General features: G+C 48.2%; 1 protein-coding gene across 1 annotated transcript in view; it reads right to left on the reverse strand.

Annotated features, from left to right (window-relative positions):
- Positions 1 to 664: 664 nt before the first annotated feature.
- Positions 665 to 18,924, reverse strand: part of LOC116967409 (B-cell linker protein-like) — a 55,075-nt gene continuing 36,815 nt past the window's right edge. Inside the window, exons 10-14 of the mRNA XM_033013957.1 lie at positions 17,661 to 17,695; positions 16,659 to 16,708; positions 12,883 to 12,966; positions 7,914 to 8,069; positions 665 to 991 (exon numbers count right to left, since the gene is read on the reverse strand). Coding sequence (XP_032869848.1) covers positions 875 to 991; positions 7,914 to 8,069; positions 12,883 to 12,966; positions 16,659 to 16,708; positions 17,661 to 17,695 — 442 coding nt within the window. The 3' untranslated portion in view covers positions 665 to 874. The remainder of the gene's footprint in view (positions 992 to 7,913; positions 8,070 to 12,882; positions 12,967 to 16,658; positions 16,709 to 17,660; positions 17,696 to 18,924) is intronic.

An 18,924-nucleotide genomic window follows, 5' to 3' on the forward strand; every position in this document is an offset into this window, starting at 1 on the left:
AAGGTGTGGGTGTATGGAACAAGCTGCTGGAGGAGGTAGTTGAGGCAGGTACAATCGCAATGTTTAAGAAACATTTTGACAGGTCCATGGAAAGCTTGCGTCAGACCCAGAACTGGCACCCGGTGCTGTGATTGAACAGGTACTATCACAACATCTAAATAACACATGGACAGGTACATGGGATAGAGATATGGGCAAAACACAGGCAGGTGGGACTAGTGTGGAAGGGGCATGTTGGTTGGCATGGGTTAGTTGGGCCGAAGGGCCTGTTTACACACTATGTAACTCTATGCCCAGCCATACATTCTTCTTTCCAACGGGAAATATTTGGCCTCTGGCGCACGCACACACACACACGTGCATGCGCACACACACACACGTGCATGCGCACACACACACACACACGCACGCACACACGCACGCACATAAACACAAACACACACGCACACATATACACACACACACACGCACACATTTACACACACACACGCACGAAAGCACGCACGCACACGCGCACACACACATACACACACACACACACGCACACATAAACACACACACACCACACATACACACCACACACACACACACACACACACACACACACACACACACACACACACACACACACACACACACACACACACACACACACACACACTGGTGCATGGAGACTTTTTATTCACCAGAAAAGCATGCTGTACAAAAATATTGGTTCAGCCTCGGGGACTTGCTTTGCACATGACCAAGGATTTAATCGGTGCTGAGTTGGGCTCCAGGAAGGCAAGCCAATGGTTCCTTGCTCCGGCACGACTGGGGCGGCAACGTTGCGGCTTCATCTCAGAGCAGGCCAGAACTTCCATGTGCCTGCGGGTCACAGTCGCACTGGGTGAAGCAGTAAGGTGGGATCTTTAGCTTGGTTCTGCTCGTTGATCAGGACCAACGACTTCTGCTGATAATGCTCAATCATTTCCGGAAGATTTTTAAAGACCTGAACCAGAATCAAGGAAACAAAAATAGCAAGTGAATTGGAAATGAAAGATTGGGAAGAGATCTAAGGAAAGACTATGACCGAGAAGTTCAATACCATGAAAGCACATGCTGAGGATAGTCAACAGAGAGGGCTTAGCTAGTTTATTAAATGTCTTTCATAGTCAATCTCCGTGGATTGTCACCTTGTCGTGGTGGGGAAGCTTGTGTGGACCTGACATCCTGAGAGCGATGCCGTCTGGAGCTATGCTCCTGGTAGGGCCACCCATGGCAGCAAGGTTGAGGGGGAGGTCTTGAACAAAGAGCAATCCAACCAAGACCTCAATGGTGGAACAGGCGGAGGACGATGGCTGACCTTAGTGGAGCGTCACAACGGCTGGGAAGGCGGATGAAGGCTGCAGCAAAAAAGGGTCTCCGTTCGTCTTGGACTCCATGCCACTGGATCCTGACCCAGATCTGTCAAGGACCGTGTGGCGGCTGTCTGTGCACCAGTCTCCCCACGTTAAACAAAGTCACGCACAGGCGTCCTCCTTATAGGGAATAGCACCCTGGAGACACCATGGTCAGCCGTGACCGAAGGGGGCCTTAGAGAGTCATAGAGTCATGGAGACATAGAGCGTGGAAATAGGCCCTTCGGCCCAACTTGTCCACACTGACCAAAATGCTCCGTCTACACTAGTCCCACCTTACTGCATGTGGCCCATATCCCTCCAAACCTGTCCTATCCATGCACCTGTCTAAATGTTTCTTCAATGTTGGGATAGTCCCTGCCTCAAATACCTCCACCGGCAGCTCATTCCATACACCCACCACCGTTTGTGCAACGGGTGAGTCATAGAGGCATAGAGATGCACAGTGTGGAAACAGGCCCTTCGGCCCATCTTGTCCATGACGTCCAAGTGATCATACTTGGTCCCATTTGCCTGCATTTCGATGGCAAGTGGAAAGTCTAGCCTTCATTGGTAAGAGTATTGAGTAGAAAGGTTAGGACATCTTGATGCAGCGCGGCAAGTCGTTGGCGAGACCACACTTGGAACACTGTTAGTAGTTCTGGTCGCTCAGCTGTGGGAAGGACGTCAATAAGTAGGAAATAGTGCAGAAGAGATTAACCGGGGCTAGACACAATTGCGGGACAGGCAGCATCTCTGGAGAGAAGGAATGGTTGACATTTTGGGTGGACAACCTTCTTCAGACTGCGAGTCAGGGGAGTGGGAGTCTAGGGACGACAGATGGCACAATGGGCTAAGTGTTCGGCTGGCGACCGGAAGGTGGCCGGTTCGAATCCCGCTTGGAGTGCATACTGTCGTTGTGTCCTTGGGCAAGACACTTCACCCACCTTTGCCTGTGTGTGAATGTGTGTGAGTGATTGGTGGTGGTCGGAGGGGCCGTAGGCGCAGAATGGCAGCCACGCTTCCGTCAGTCTGCCCCAGGGCAGCTGTGGCTACAGAAGTAGCTTACCACCACCGAGTGTGACTGAGGAGTGAATGAATAATGCGATGTAAAGCGCCTTGAGTATTAGAAAGGCGCTATATAAATCCCATCCATTATTATTATTATTATTAGAGATCTCTGACTCTATGTGTGGAGCCAGGAGTCGTGGACGAGGTCTGAAATGAATATATCTAATTTGTATTCACCCAGGTGAAGGCTGTGAAGGATCAAGTCTAGTCAGGTTGAGTTTATTGTCAGACGTACAGTGAGGTGCAGGAACAATGAAGATCTTGTTTGCAGCAACATCACAGCAGATAGACGCGGACAACACACAAACGTCAATTGTGTGTCGGGAGGAAGTGTAGACGCTGGTTTCAGGGGCGGAAAACTCGGGAGGGGGGCAGAGGGGACACGTCCCCCCCATGTTTTGAGAGGTGGGGGACATCCCCCCCATGTTTTTGTGATCCCGATTTTAAAATCTCTGCTTTCCGCTAGGCAATGGGGGCGGGACATGATTCAGCGCGATGATTGGAGGGGGGAGGAGTGGAGGGGGGGGGGGGTGGGACTGAGGATAGAGTGCGGCGATTGGAGGAGGGAGATGTGGCACAGACCTGCGCCTGATCCCCAGGCAGGATCGATCCCGGCCGGCTCTCCGGCGCTGTCCCGAGTGCCCCCACCACCACCCCCACGGGTGGCCAGAGAGGTCGGGAGTCAGACACGAGCAGTATCCCCAGGCCAACAGCCAGCGCAGAGAAACAGCACTAAACCCAGCTCAACTCTGCCTGTCCCGCCAGGTGAACCTGCCTGGGCTTGCGGGAAATATGGCCAGCGTGGAGAAGCAGCGCTGGTATCCCGTCAGTCCAGACAGGGCTGTAGGTTAACCCGGCGAGATAGGCAGAGTTGAGCTGCATTTAGTGCTGGATTGAGCCTCCGAAGCCTCACGCGCGTGTGTGTGAGTGTGTGCATGCGCGCGCGCCCGCCAAAAAATTGTGTCCCCTATCCCCTCCATGTTTTGATAGCGAGTACCGCTCTTGCCTGGTTTACACCGAAGATAGACACAAAATGCTGGAGTAACTCAGCAGGACTGGCAGCATCTCTGGCGAAAAGGAATAGGTGGACTTCCCCACCGTTCCCCCACCCAAGTCGCACTAGCTTCTCGTTATCACCCTACAAACAGCTACCAATGGCCTGTTTCCTTAATCATCGTTACTTTTTTGCTTATCTTTTATTCATTGTTATTTACCTCTCCACATCTACACCATATCTCTCGTTTCCCTTATCCCAAACCGGTCTGAAGAAGGGTCTCGACCCGAAAGGTCACCCATTCCTTCTCTCCAGAGATGCTGCCTGTTCCGCTTAGTTACTCCGGCTTTTTGTGTCTATCTCAGGTAGACTTCAGGTCTGAAGAAAGGTCTCGACCCAAAACATCACCTATTCCTTTTCTCCAAGCATAAATTATACAAGACTGCATAAAGGAAAGGACTGTGCAAAAGAGATATTGGAGCAAGAACGTAATAGGAAGAAGACAATGGTCGTGGCAAGAGCATTGACCAGTAGACATAGGCCCGAATTAGGCCATTCGGCCCATCGAGTCTGCTCCACAGATAGATGGGAGCATGTCAGTATGAAGGTGGAGGTGTTGGATGTCAGGGTTGGGACCGTTGTGTTTGCGACATCATTAATGACTTGGATGTGGGCGTCGAAGGAATGATGAATAAGTTTGGTGGTGACACAAAAGTTGGAAAGGTTGTGGATAACGAGGGAGGTTGTCCAAGGCTACAGCAGGATACGAGTGGATGGAAAGTTAATCGCAACAAGTGTGAGGTGACAGACACAGAAAGCTGGAGTAAATCAGCGGGTCAGACAGTATCTCTGGAGAAAAGGGCAGCACATCGGCCCTGGCAGACCCATTGTTTCTGCCTGCTCCTGCCCCACTGAAATCATTACCTCGACTACATCCAGGGGCACCTAATTGAAACTTAGCAAATAGTGAAAGGCATGGTTTTACATAGAAACATAGAAAATAGGTGCAGGAGTAGGCCATTCGGCCCTTCGAGCCTGCACCGCCATTCAACATGATCATGGCTGATCATCCAACTCAGTATCCTGTACCTGCCTTCTCTCCATACCCCCTGATCCCTTTAGCCACAAGGCCACATCTAACTCCCTCTTAAATATAGCCAATGAACTGGCCTCAACTACCTTCTGTGGCAGAGAATTCCAGAGATTCACCACTCTCTGTGTGAAAAATGTTTTCCTCATCTCGGTCCTAAAAGATTTCCCCCTTATCCTTAAACTGTGACCCCTTGTTCTGGACTTCCCCAACATCGGGAACAATCTTCCTGCATCTAGCCTGTCCAACCCCTTAAGAATTTTGTAAGTTTCTATAAGATCCCCCCTCAATCTTCTAAATTCTAGCGAGTACAAACCGAGTCTATCCAGTCTTTCTTCATATGAAAGTCCTGACATCCCAGGAATCAGTCTGGTGAACCTTCTCTGTACTGCCTCTATGGCAATAATGTCTTTCCTCAGATTAGGAGACCAAAACTGTACGCAATACTCCAGGTGTGGTCTCACCAAGACCCTGTACAACTGCAGTAGAATCTCCCTGCTCCTATACTCAAATCCAGGATCTAGTTAATTAAATTACTTTTTTTTTCCATTTCAGTCACTAAAACAAGTGGTATTGTAACTATGTACTTTTCAGAGGTGATCTACACATTTTGTTTGTTACTTGTAGGTTTACATGTATGCAATTTTATATTAAAATGTAGCTTAGATCTGTTTGGTCCATTAACGCAGGCACATTTTAAGCGCACATTTTGATTACTTTCCATTCTACCACAGAGATATAAAGTCTATAATAGACTTTCATTATATTTCTATGAACCTACAGACTTTAGCTGGGAAGCTGGGGCTCACCAAAATTGTTCCCAATTGGGCCCCGCACCTCCTAAGGCCGGCCCTGCAGGTGATGTTTCGGGGCGGGACCCTTCTTCAGACCCTCTATTCCAGGCAGTAATGTGGTAAACCTTCAATGCATTCTCTCCAGGGAGTAATGGGGCGATCAGAACCGCATATACAGGTGTAATACTCCAAATTCACACCAACCAAAGTCTTCTAAAGCTATATCATGACTTCTAGACTCTTATAATGCCCTGGCCAATGCAGACAAATGTTGGTCTCGACCCAAAACGTCACCCAATCCTTCTATCCAGAGATGCTGCCTGTCCCGCTGAGTAATGCCCCTGTCCCACTTAGGAAACCTGAACGGAAACCTCTGGAGACTTTGCGCCCCACCCAAGGTTTCCGTGCGGGTCCCGGAGGTTTTTGTCAGTCTCCCTACCTGCTTCCACTACCTGTAACCTCCGGCAACCTCCGGGAACCGCACGGAAACCATGGGTGGGGCGCAAAGTCTCCAGAGGTTTCCGTTCAGGTTTCCTAAGTGGGACAGGGGCATTACTCCAGCATTTTATGTCTTTCAACACACCATGCACTTTCTTCACCATTCTATCTACTGTATTTTGCCAATTTCAAAGAGCAATGGACTAGGACACCAAGATGCCTCTGAATATCAATGCTGTCATGTCTTGCCATTAACTCTATGCTTTCCTCTTTACATTCACCCTTGCAAAGTGCAACACCTCACACTTGCTTGCACTAATTCTATGCATCGACAGTATGCCTGCCTGGAATAGAATATCTAGGCACCTAAGATAGACACAGAATGCTGGAGTAAATCAGCGGAACAGGCAGCATCTCTGGATAGAAGGAATGTGTGACGTTTCTGGTCGAGACCCTTCTTCAGACTGAGAATCACGGGAGAAGGAGACATAGAGATATGGAAGGGTAAAGTGTGAAAACGAGAGATCAAAGGGGACAAAGTTGAAGGAAATTGTAGAATAGAACTTTGCTAGCTGAGGGGAAGTTGACAACGAGGCATACAACCAGTACAATTTAATCAGAAGAACAGTCAAACTAGTCGGAGAACTAGGGTGGGGGAGGGACGCAGAGAGAGGGAAAGCAAGGGTTACTTGAAGTTAGAGAAGTCAATGTTCATACCGCTGGGGTGTGTAAGCTGCCCAAGCGAAATATGAAGAAGGGTTTCGGCCCGAAACGTTGCCTATTTCCTTCCTCCATAGATGCTGCCTCACCTGCTCAGTTTCTCCAGCATTTTTATCTACAAGCGAAATATGAGGTGCTGTTCCTCCAATTTGCACTGGGCCTCACTCTGGCAGTGGAGGAGGCCCAGGACAGAAAGGTCAGCGTAGGAATGGGAGGGGGGTTTAAAGTGTTTGGCAAATGGGAGATCAGGTAGGTCTAGGCGGACTGAGTGGCGGTGTTCAGTGAAGTGATGGCCAAGCCTGAAAGATTCCAGGTCGTGAGAAGGTGGGAGCAAGAAAGGCAACGGTGTCCCCAGGTGTTTTTCCAGCCCACTACCCCACCTCTTTATCTCTCCTGTGGTGACCACTTCACGCAGTTTTTAGTGAACTCAGCTATTGTTTGCAGGCAGCAAAACTTGCATTAAAGTATCAACATACACCATTGCTGCAGCAAGAGGGCTGCGAGCAGGAATGCGCAGAAACCGAATCGCATTTTAACTCCACCGACGATGAAGTGAATGAACTCATGAACCTCCTGTGACTCGGATCAAGCGAGACCCATCACGTTGTGCAACGGCCAATCATTGTGAGAAGTTGTAGTCTACGTTTAGTTTCGAGATACAGCATGGAAACAGGCCCTTCAGCCCACTGAACCTTCAGCCCGGTGCTGGCTCGAAGGGCCGAATGGCCTACTCCTGCACCTATTGTCTATTGAATCCACGCTAACCTGTTCACAATGTTTTTAGTTTAGTTTAGTTTAGAGATACAGCGCGGAAAAAGGCCCTTCAGCCCACCTAATCCGCACTGACCAGCGATCCCCGCACATTAACACTATCCTACACATACTAGGGACAATTTACACATACACCAAGCCAATTAACCTACAAACTTTTGGAGTGGGAGGAAATGGAAGATCTCGGAGAAAACCCACGCAGGTCACAGGGAGAATGTACAAACTCTGTAAAGACGGCACTCATAGTCGGGATCGAACCCGGGTCTCCGGCGTTGCATTCGCTGCCAGGCAGCAACTCTACCGCTGTGCCACCATGCCACCCATACTATGCTCTATGTTATCCCACTTTCTCATCCACTCCCTACACACTAAGGGCAATTTGCAGAGATCAATTAACCTACAAACCTGCACGTCTTTGAGATGTGGGAGAAAACTGGGGCAGCCGGTGGAAACCCACGCGGTCACAGGTAGAACGTGCAAGCTCCACACAGATAGCAACTGAGGTCAGGGTAAAACCATGGCATTGTGAGGCAGCAGCTCCACCAGCTGCACCACCGTGCTCCCCATAATATAACAATACCCCCATGTCTAACACGCAGGCTCTCGTTGCATCTTAAGATGGATGACAGCCGCCTTGCTGTTAATCTTCTACTCACCTTCTCTCCTGCCTTTTCCTTGCCAAGGATATAGTGATTGTTGCTTTCGTTAAAGCGAATGGGAATGTTGTAAACCCTTCTCCCGTACAACACAGCTAATGTGTACGGTTGGTGTTCATTACATCCCGAACTATGCCGAACAAGAAACGCACCATCCTTAAGTCAGAAGAGACATACATTATTCATCACATGTTACATGCGTGTTTTATCACCGGTTAGAAACATAGAAACATAAAAAATAGTTGCAGGAGTAGGCCATTCGGCCCTTCGAGCTAGCACCGCCATTCAATATGATTGTGGCTGATCATCCAAAATCGGTACCCCGTTCCTGCTTTCTCCCCATATCCCTTGATTCTGTTAGCCCTCAGAGCTAAATCCAACTCTTTTGAAAACATCCAGTGAATTGGCCCCCACTGCTTTCTGTGGCAGATAATTCCACAGATTCACAACTCTCTGGGTGAAAAAGTTTTTCCTCATCTCAATCCTAAATGGCCTACCCCTTATTCTTAAGCCAATTAAGCTTTAAGCCAATTCGATTTTGGTTAATGAAATGGTACAGGGCTATTGTTCCCAAGTGTAGGGGGCTGTCAAACAAGAAGGAAGTTTGCAAGAAGATGAGGCAGTACAGACATTAATGATAAGTTGATGCCATTTATTATGGTCAGGTCGGGGGGAGATCCCCCCGCCACGGGTACAATGTAACCCCGTGCTACCCGCTCCATGGCCGGATAGTCGGCGACTAAACCGTCTCCCCCACCTGGTTTGCCAGGTGAGGAGGGGGCTGTGGACCCCCAGCAGGACCAAAAACAAGACCTGTCAAAGGGCGGATGAGCTTCTAACGAGCCAATGGCCATCCACACTTCAGTAGAAGTTGCGATCACTGTCGTACACGGCATTGTAAGGAACGATGATAAAACACACACACACACCAAAATCCTAAACATCCAGCGGCGGAAGTCTGCAGGAACTGGAGGACAGAGATGTGTGGTGCGTCCGTCACCGTTCCCGTCGGAAACCAGCGCACTGTGTCGCTAATGTTTTTAACGATGATGAATGAATGAATGAATTTATTTTGGAAAAAACAATAACATGCGAAAAGAAAGGACGACGTGATTTCTCCTCCATCCTTGTTGGGTGTAAATCATGGCCTTTAATGCCCAACAACACCTTATCCACAATGACTGCAACTTAGAACATAGAACAGCACAGCACAGCACAGGAACAGGCCCTTCAGCCCACAATGTCCGTGCTGGCCATGATGCCAAGTTAAACTAATCTCTGCCGACTCGTAATCCATATCCGTCTATTTCCTGCAGATCCATGTTCCTATCCAAACCACTCATAAATGCTACTATTGTGTCCACCTCCACCACCACCCCAGGCAACTCACACCAGGCAGCTGCATAAAAAACTTTTCCCCACACATCTCTGTTCATCTTTGCCCCCTCAGGACTTTCATATGAAGAAAGACTGGATAGACTCGGCTTGTACTCGCTAGAATTTAGAAGATTGAGGGGGTTTCTTATAGAAAATTACAAAATTCTTAGGGGGTTGGACAGGCTAGATGCAGGAAGATTGTTCCCGATGTCGGGGAAGTCCAGAACAAGGGGTCACAGTTTAAGGATAAGGGGGAAATCTTTTAGGACCGAGATGAGAAAAACATTTTTCACACAGAGAGTGGTGAATCTGTTGAATTCTCTGCCACAGAAGGTAGTTGAGGCCAGTTCATTGGCTATATTTAAGAGGGAGTTAGATGTGGCCCTTGTGGCTAAAGGGATCAGGGGGTATGGAGAGAAGGCAGGTACAGGATACCGAGTTGGATGATCAGCCATGATCATATTGAATGGCGGTGCAGGCTCGAAGGGCCGAATGGCCTACTCCTGCACCTATTTTCTATGTTTCTATGTTTCTATATCTCGACATTTCCACCCTGGGGCAACAGGTTCTGATTATCTTCCCTGCCTAGACCCCTCGTTATTTTTTTTAACTTCTAACATTTCTCCCCTCAGCCTCTGACGCTCCAGAGAAAAGCATCCAAGTTTGTCCAATCTCTTCTTATTGCTCATACCTTCAAATCCAGACGTCATTCTGGTAAACCACTTCTACACTTGTTCTAAAGCCACATCCTTCCTGAGATTAGACGACCACAGCTGCACACAATGCTTCAATTGCAGCTGAACCAAAGTACTATACAGCTGCGACACAAGTTTGTGGCACCATACACGTTCTTTATCCCTCAAATTATTCAGCATAGGGACTGACAGGCTCTTCAAAATGTGTAGGAAGGAACTGCAGATGCTGGTTTAAACCGAAGATAGACACAAAATGCTGGAGTAACTGTCAGTCTGCCTGGACCAACCTGATCGAAGGGATCTATCGCAGTCGCTGCCTCAAAAAGGCTGCCAACATCATCAAAGTCCCACACCATCCTGGCCACACACTCATCTCTCCGTTGCCATCGGGAAGAAGGTACAGGAGCTTGAAATCTGCTAGACCCAGGTTCAGGAACAGCTACTTCCCCACAGTCATCAGGCTATTAAACTCTCCATCAAACAAACTCTGAACAATAGCAGCCTATTGCACTTTATCTGTTTATTTATTGTGTATATATATGGTCTATGATATATAGATACACTGAACTTTTATTTCCTGTTCTGTATTATGTTTACATATTCTGTTGTGCTGCAGCAAGCAAGAATTTCATTGTCCTATCTGGGGCACAGGACAATTTAACTCTCGACTCTTGACTTGACTTGCGAGACACTTTAATCCCACTTCCCATTCCCACATTGACCTTTCTGTCCTGGGGTTTCTCCATTGGGACGACAGATGGCACAATGGGCTAAATGTTCGGCTGGCGACCGGAAGGTGGCCGGTTCGAATCCCGCTTGGAGTGCATACTGTCGTTGTGTCTTTGGGCAAGACACTTCACCCACCTTTGCCTGTGTGTGAATGTGTGTGAATGTGTGTGAGTGATTGGTGGTGGTCGGAGGGGCCGTAGGCGCAGAATGGCAGCCACGCTTCCGTCAGTCTGCCCCAGGGCAGCTGTGGCTACAGAAGTAGCTTACCACCACCGAGTGTGACTGAGGAGTGAATGAATAATGCGATGTAAAGCGCCTTGAGTATTAGAAAGGCGCTATATAAATCCCATCCATTATTATTATTATTGTCAGAGTGAGGCCCAGTGCAAATTGGAGGAACAGCATCTCTTATTTCGCTTGGGCAGCTTGCAAATTGTTTGAATATTGAATTCTCTAACTTCAAGTAACCCTTGCATTCTCTCTCTCTCCATCCGAAAACACACTAGCTTCTCGTTTTCACTTAGCAAACAACTAACAATACCCCGTTTCCTTTATCAATGTTACTTTTTTGCATATCTTTCATTCATTTGTTCTACAGGTATATCTCTCTACATCATCGTCTATATCTCTCGTGTCCCTTTCCCGTGACTTTCAGTCTGAAGAAGGGTCTCAATCCGAAACGTCACCCATTCCTTCTCTCCACAGATGCCGCCTGTCCCGCTGAGTTACTCCAGCATTTTGTGTCTATCTCAGGCAATTCAAGGTGGCCAATAAATGCATGATATGCCTGGGTCATGCACACCTTGTGAATAAATAACACATGGTTTGTGTATGCAATATCCAAAAGCTGATTTCAAGAGATATTGTTTTTCCATTCTTCAAATTTTTCTCTTGGTCAGACAATGGGAAAGATTAAGGATGCAGGCTGAAGGGGGAAAATAAAATGGTTTCAAAATACATGCTGAAAAGCTGCTGAACTGTGGATGTTTTTTGCTCTGTGTTTGTACAAATGGTTTAGTTTTAGTTTAGAGATACAGCGCAGAAACAGGCCCTTCGGCCCACCGAGTCCGTGCCGACCAGTGATCCCCGCACATTAACAGGGACAAGTTTACATTTTACTTTTATACCAAGCCAATTAACCTACAAACCTGTACATTTTTGGATTGTGGGAGGAAACCGAAGATCTCGGAGAAAACCCACTTCAGATTTTGTTATTGATTCCAACCCTAATTTTGCTTTGCTCTATAATTTTGCACTTGGGGATTTCCTTGTGTCCTGATACTTCTCTCTATATCTTCCAGGCACTTAGTTTAACTCACTCACTCACTGATTGCAAGGGCTCCACAGCTTTCATGGGTGGCACGGTGGCGCAAATGTAGAGCTACTGCCTTACAGCGCCAGAGACCCAGGTTCGATCCTGACTACGGGTGCTGTCTGTACGGAGTCTGTACGTTCTCCCCATGACCTGCGTGGGTTTTCTCCGAGATCTTCGGTTTCCTCCCACACTCCAAAGACGTGCAGGTTTGTAGGTTAATTGGTTTGGTAAATGTAAAAATTGTCCCTAGTGGGTTTAGGATATTGTTAATGTGCGGGGATCGCTGGTCGGCACGGACCCGGTGGGCCGAAGGGCCTGCTTCCGCGCTGTATCTCGAAACTAAACTAAACTATGAATACTTATCTGCCTGCACAAATCCACGTGCCTCCACATGTGCCTATTTAAAAGTATCTTCAATAGAACAGGCCCTTCAGCCCACTGTATTTGTGCCTGTACATGATGGCGTTAGACTGATCTCATCTGTCTTTACGTGATCCATCTCCCTCCATTCCCTGTATATCCACGTGCCTATCCACAACGCCACTATCGTATCTGCCTCCACCACCACCCCCAGCCACCCACCCAGTTCCAGGCACCCACCAAAAAAAACCGCATCCCGCGCACATCCTTTAAACTTTTCCAATCTCACTTTGGGAAGGCCCATCTAGACTGGACACAAACCAGCATGGTGGACCAAAGGCTGTTTGTCACTATATGCACGGAAGGAAGAATTCTGTGGCACAATTCACCAGAGTTGAGAAATGTTGCAAGTTTTTAAAAGGTGAGTCAGTGGCAGTTCTAGAAGTTGGAGGCTTCAAGCGGAAACGTTAAGTGAGGAAAAGCCGATGCTGACCTGGCCGTTTTCATGCAATGCAACCTCCGCTGCCTTCCGATCGCACTTGATTGTAAACCAAGGCTTGCTCTGTAAATTGGCATTCTGTGGAAGGACAGAATTGCTTAATTATCGGATGAGTGTTCACAATAAAGTTCAGCACAGTAGCGCAAGAGACAGCACGGTGGTGCAGAGGTAGAGTTGCTGCCTCACAGCACTAGAGTTCCTATCTCACAGTACTAGAGTTGCTACACAGCACTAGAGTTGCTGCCTCACAGCACTAGAGTTGCTGCCTCACAGTACTAGAGTTCCTATCTCACAGTACTAGAGTTCCTATCTCACAGTACTAGAGTTCCTATCTCACAGTACTAGAGTTCCTACCTCACAGCACTAGAGTTCCTGCCTCACAGCACTAGAGTTCCTACACAGCACTAGAGTTCCTACCTCACAGCACTAGAGTTGCTGCCTCACAGCACTAGAGTTGCTGCCTCACAGCACTAGAGTTCCTACCTCACAGCACTAGAGTTCCTACCTCACAGCGGGCTCGACCCTGACTAAGGGGGCTGTCTGTGTAGAGTTTGTACGATCTCCCTTGTGACCGCGTGGGTTTTCTCCGGGTGCTCTGGTTTCCCACGACATTCCAAAGACGTACAGGTTTATAGATCACGTGCAGGAAGGAACTGCTGGTTTACATCGAAGATAGACACAAAATACTGGAGTAACACAGCGGGTCAGGCAGCATCTCTGGAGAACCGGAATAGGTGACGTTTCGGATCAAGCCCTTCATCAGACTCTGATGAAGGGTCTCAACCTGAAACTTCACCTATTCCTTAACTGGTTAACTGACTTCTGTAAATTGTGTGGGTAGAGCTAGTGTACGGGGAATTGCTGGTCGGCTTGGACTCGGTGGCTGAAGAGCCTGTTTCCACGTTGTATCTCTAAACCAAACAAAACGGGGTGGAAGATTGCAACCTTCACCTGGTCCGCCCTGTTTCGACTAATGCAATCAACTCGACGTCCACAAACGGAAGATCAAATAGAACAAGTTGCCCTACAACTTTAGGCTGTGCATGCCACACGAAAGAAGAAGAAGACTAAACAAAACTAAACTAAACTAAACTAAACTAAATGAGGATGCTTGAAGAAAATTGTTCACAGTGAGAATGGATAGAAGATCCAGAATCACCACAGTCTGAAGAAGGATTTCGGCCCGAAACGTTGCCTATTTCCTTCGCTCCATAGATGCTGCCGCACCCGCTGAGTTTCTCCAGCATTTTTATCTACCTCACCATAGTTAAGGCTCTGCAGATGCTGGAAAAATCGAAGGTAGACAAAAATGCTGGAGAAACTCAGCGGGTGCGGCAGCATCTATGGAGCGAAGGAATAGGTGGCATTTCGGGTCGAGACCCTTCTTCAGACTGATGTGGGGTGAGGGGGCGGGATCTATGGAGCGAAGGAATAGGTGAGGATTTGGGTCGAGACCCTTCTTCAGACTGATGTGGGGGTGGGGGGGGGGGGGAGGTGGGATTCCCACACAGTCACAAGGAGAATGTGCAAACTCCACACAGACAGCATCCATGGTCAGGTTCAAACGTGGATCTCTGGCGCTGTGAGGCAGCAGCACTAACACCTAGGTGGTCCCTCTGGGTACTATTGGAACTGGGAAGTTCAAGTAAAGGGTGCTACCAGCAGCATGGAAAGTGCTGGATTAACTGGAAACGCATCTTTTTAATCTTATAGACACAAGGAATTGCAGACACTGGTTACAGTGCTGGAGTTACTCAGCGGGTCAGGCAGCATCTCTGGAGAATATGGATGGGTGACATTTCAGGTCGGGACCCTTCCTCAGACTGATCGTGGTGGGGGGGGAGGTTTTTAAACATTTCTTCCCTCTGCTGTGGTGTTCTCCCATATTGTGCCAACCCCCATGGCCATTATCCATTTTCTCTGCAGCTGTAACATGATATTTCGTGCTCTGTTTATTTTCTCTTTTGCTCAACCAGTTTAGTTCAGTGTAGCTTCGTTTTGAGATACGGCCCACAGAGTCCACGCCGACCAGCACTCTAGGGGCAATTTACAGAGACTATTTACTATTTACAGAGGGCCAATTAACCGACAAACCCCCACGTCTTAGGAAGCACCCGGAGGAAACCCACGAGGTTACGGGGAGAACGTGCAAACTCTGTTCAGACAGCACCCGCAGTCAGGATCGAACCCGGGACTCTGGTGCTGTGAGGCAGCAACTCTACCGCTGCGCCACCATGCTGCCCTGTTGTACTCATGTACCAGGAGATGAAAATCAAACTTTTTCACTGTACCTCAGTACATTTGACAGTAATAAAACCAATACTAATATCCAATAGCAAATTGCATTGGAGTTACTCTACAGTAAACTAACATTGATAAATTCTTCATGGCAAGTTGTAAAATGGCCTTGTGAAGTACAGTACCTCACAGATGTAGGTAGACACAAAATGTTAGAGTAACTCAACGGGTCAGACAGCATCCCTGGAGAAAAGCATGCGCTGGGTTACTCCAGCTTTTTGCGTCTGTCTTCAGTTTAAACCAGCGCCTGCAGTTCCTTCCTCCACAGACGTAGGTAATGACTGTCAGTTTACATGGGGAATGGACTAGCAATGAGCAAAGTGACACAAAGCGCTGGAGTAACTCAACAGGTCAGGCAGCACCTGTGGAGCACATGGACAGGTGACGTCTCAGTTCGATGCCCCTCTCCACTGATTGTAGTGGTGGTGGGCGAGGGGGAGGGGTGGAGAAACCTGGTAGAGAGGTGGGGGCGAGACCCCAGATGGCATCGTGGCGCTGGGGTAGCGTTACTGCCTAGGTGAAAGTCTTTGTTTTGCATATAAATTACACTAAAGAGTCAGACAAAGATGCTGACAAAGTTACAAAAAGTACTCATCCATTCGTTGTCCGCCTCACCGGGTCCCTTTAGTACAGGGGTCGGCAACCTACGGCCCCCGGGCCGAATGCGGCCCCTAACCCGAAATCACTAGCCCGCAGGAGGATTTTTTCCCCCGTAATCACCCGGCCCGCCGAGCGGCGAGCTCCTGCCGCTGTACCGCATCCTGCGCAAAGCCGCCAGCACGGCCTCGCGCCGTCTGTGAACACGTGATTTGATGCCTGCCATCCTGGGGCGGGATGGGGGCAGGATCCATGTGTACACGAGATAGATGTGGCCCGCCATCCGCTCATAGACCATGCGTCCCGGCCCCTATGCAGAACGAGGTTGCCCACCCCTGCCTTAGTGTGTGGAAAGGAACTGCAAATGTTGGTTTACCTCTTATTTTGCTTACCTCTTATTTAGGCTTGCTTTCCCTAACCAAGTAGCCTTTGCATCACCTCTCTCTCCGTCCCTCCCCCACCCTAGTTCTCCAACTAGTTTCACTGTCCTCCTGATTAATTTCACTGACTGTAAGCCTCCTTGTCACCTTCCCTTCAGCTAACAATGAACCATTCTACATTTCCTCATCATCGTCTGCTTTGATCTGTCGTTTTCACACCTCACCCTCCTTATCTCTAGATTCCCTCTCCCCTGACTCTCCATCTGAAGAAGGGCCTTGAGCCGAAACATCGCCCATTCCTTCTCTCCAGAGATGCTGCCAGTCCTGCTGAGTTACTCCAACTTTTTGCATCATTCAAGAGAGAGCCATTTGTTTAAATGTCACGTGTACGGAAACGGAACAACGCAATTCTTATTGTAGACTAACTGGAGAGCAAAATGATTGGTAGCCAAATAACCAAACAGCATTGCTGCAGTATAATGACAGCACACCTACCTCTCCAGAAGGAATTTGCAAAGAAGGTATTGGGCTGCTGCTTATATTCCCTGATAACGAGAGACAAAAGATATTGAGGATGTACAGGCATAGCAAATCTTCCGAAGTTTTCATCTGGGAATATTCACCGCTTTTTGATCTTTTGTTATTGTTCTTTCGAACTTTCTTCCTCTCGCCTCCTATAGACCCCGCACCCGACTTACTTATAACAGGTGGAAGCCCATCACACAAACCAACCTCCCTTCCATTGACTCCATCTACACTTCACGCTGCCTCGGCAAGGCCAACAGCACAATCAAGGACCAGTCTCACCCTGGCCACTCCCTCTTTTCCCCTCTCCCATCGCGCAAGAGGTACAGAAGTGTGAAAACGCACACCTCCAGATTCAGGGGCAGTTTCTTCCCAGCTGTTATCAGGCAACCGAATCACCATCAAGGGAGCGGTCCTGACCTCCCCTCTGTCCCATTGGAGTCCTCCAAACTATCTCTTATCGGACGCTACTGGACTTTATCTTGCACCACCGATATTCCCTTTATCTTGTATCTGTACACTGTGGATGGCTTGATTGCACAGTATAGTCTTTTCGATGGTACACAAAAATGCTGGAGAAACTCAGCGGGTGCAGCAGCATCTATGGAGCGAAGGAAATGGGTGACGTTTCGGGCCGAAACCCTTCTTCAGACTGATGCATTTCTTTCACTCCATAGATGTTGCTGCACCCGCTGAGTTTCTCCAGCATTTTTGTGTACCTTCGATCTTCCAGCATCTGCAGTTCCTTCTTGAACACATAGTCTTTTCGATGACTGGATAGCACACAGCAAAAAAAGCTTTTCACTGTACCTCAGTACACCTGACACATGACAACTAAAACTAAAGTGGTATTGAGTGTCTGACTGACAGTAGTGTGCCAGTGAGAAGAATGATCCAGGTGCTTTGTTTATAGTGAGTCCATATTCTCTGTTCATTCTCCTATATTATAGAGCGTTATCTAATATCACTCACCCGTAAAATCTTCTTGCATTCTTGGGAACGATCCGCTGCAAACAAAAACGGGCAGTGTTAAATGAGGAAAGCAAACTGGAACAAGACCATGCCTAACAAAGGAAGTGCAGGAAACACTCAGCAGGTCAGACTGCATCTGTGGAAAGAGAAACAGAGTTCACTTTTAGTGCGGTCATGGTGGCGCAGCAGTGGAGTTGCTGCCTTGCAACGTTTGCAGCGCCGGAGACCCGGGTTCGATCCTGACTACGGGTGCTGTCTGTTCAGAGTTTGTACGTTCACCCCGTGACCTGCGTGGGTTTTCTCTGAGATCTTCGGTTTCCTCCAACACTCCAAAGACGTACAGATTTGTCAGTTAATTGGCTTGGTAAATGTAAAAATTGTCCCTAGTGTGTGTAGGGTAGTGTTAGTGTGCGGGGATCGCTGGTCGGTGCGGACCCGGTGTGCCGAAGGGCCAGTTTCCGCGCTGTATCTCAAAAACTAAATTAAAATAAAATTCATGTCCGAGACCTTTAATCATAAAGTGAGAAAACAAGTGAGATTCAGTTGCAGGAGAAATGGAAGAAGAAACGGAGTCTCTCCTGAGGGTGAGACCCAATGACAGTGTGGTTGTGATTCCACTAGTGGGAGAGTCTAGGACCAGAGGGCACAGCCTCAGAATAAAAGGACGTACCTTTAGAAAGGAGATGAGGTGGAATTTCTTTAGTCAGAGGGTGGTGAATCTGTGGAATTCATTGACACTGATGGTGGGGTGTGTTTTTAAAGCAGAGATTGACAGGTTCTTCATTAGTTCGGGTGACAAAGGTTACGCGGAGAAGGCAGGAGAATGGGGTTGAGAGGGAGAGATAGATCAACCGTGATTGGATGGAGGAGTAGATGATGAGCCGAATGGCCTAATTCTGCTTCTATCACTTATGACTTTATGACCTTAAATGACAATGTGGTTGTTAGAGGTAAATGTTGTACATTCTCCCTGTGACCACGTGGGTTTCGGCCGGGTGATGTGGTTTCCTCCACACCCCAAAGATGTGCAGGTTTGTAGGTTAATTGGCCTCTAGCCCTAGTGTGTCGGGAGTGGATGAGAAAGTGGGATTACGTAGAACTAGTGTGAACGGGTGATCGGTGGTCAGCATGGACTTGGTGGGCCGAAGGGCCTGTTTCCATGCTATACCTCGAACAAAACATTGTGCTGAAGTCTCAGGGGTGGGCAAGGCTCGCCCATGTAACTATTCACAGCAGAGACCTGAACATCTATAGAGGGAGAATG

The sequence above is a fragment of the Amblyraja radiata genome, chromosome 39 (genome assembly GCF_010909765.2).
Source record: "Amblyraja radiata isolate CabotCenter1 chromosome 39, sAmbRad1.1.pri, whole genome shotgun sequence".
In the NCBI taxonomy this organism is placed as follows: Eukaryota; Metazoa; Chordata; class Chondrichthyes; order Rajiformes; family Rajidae; genus Amblyraja; species Amblyraja radiata.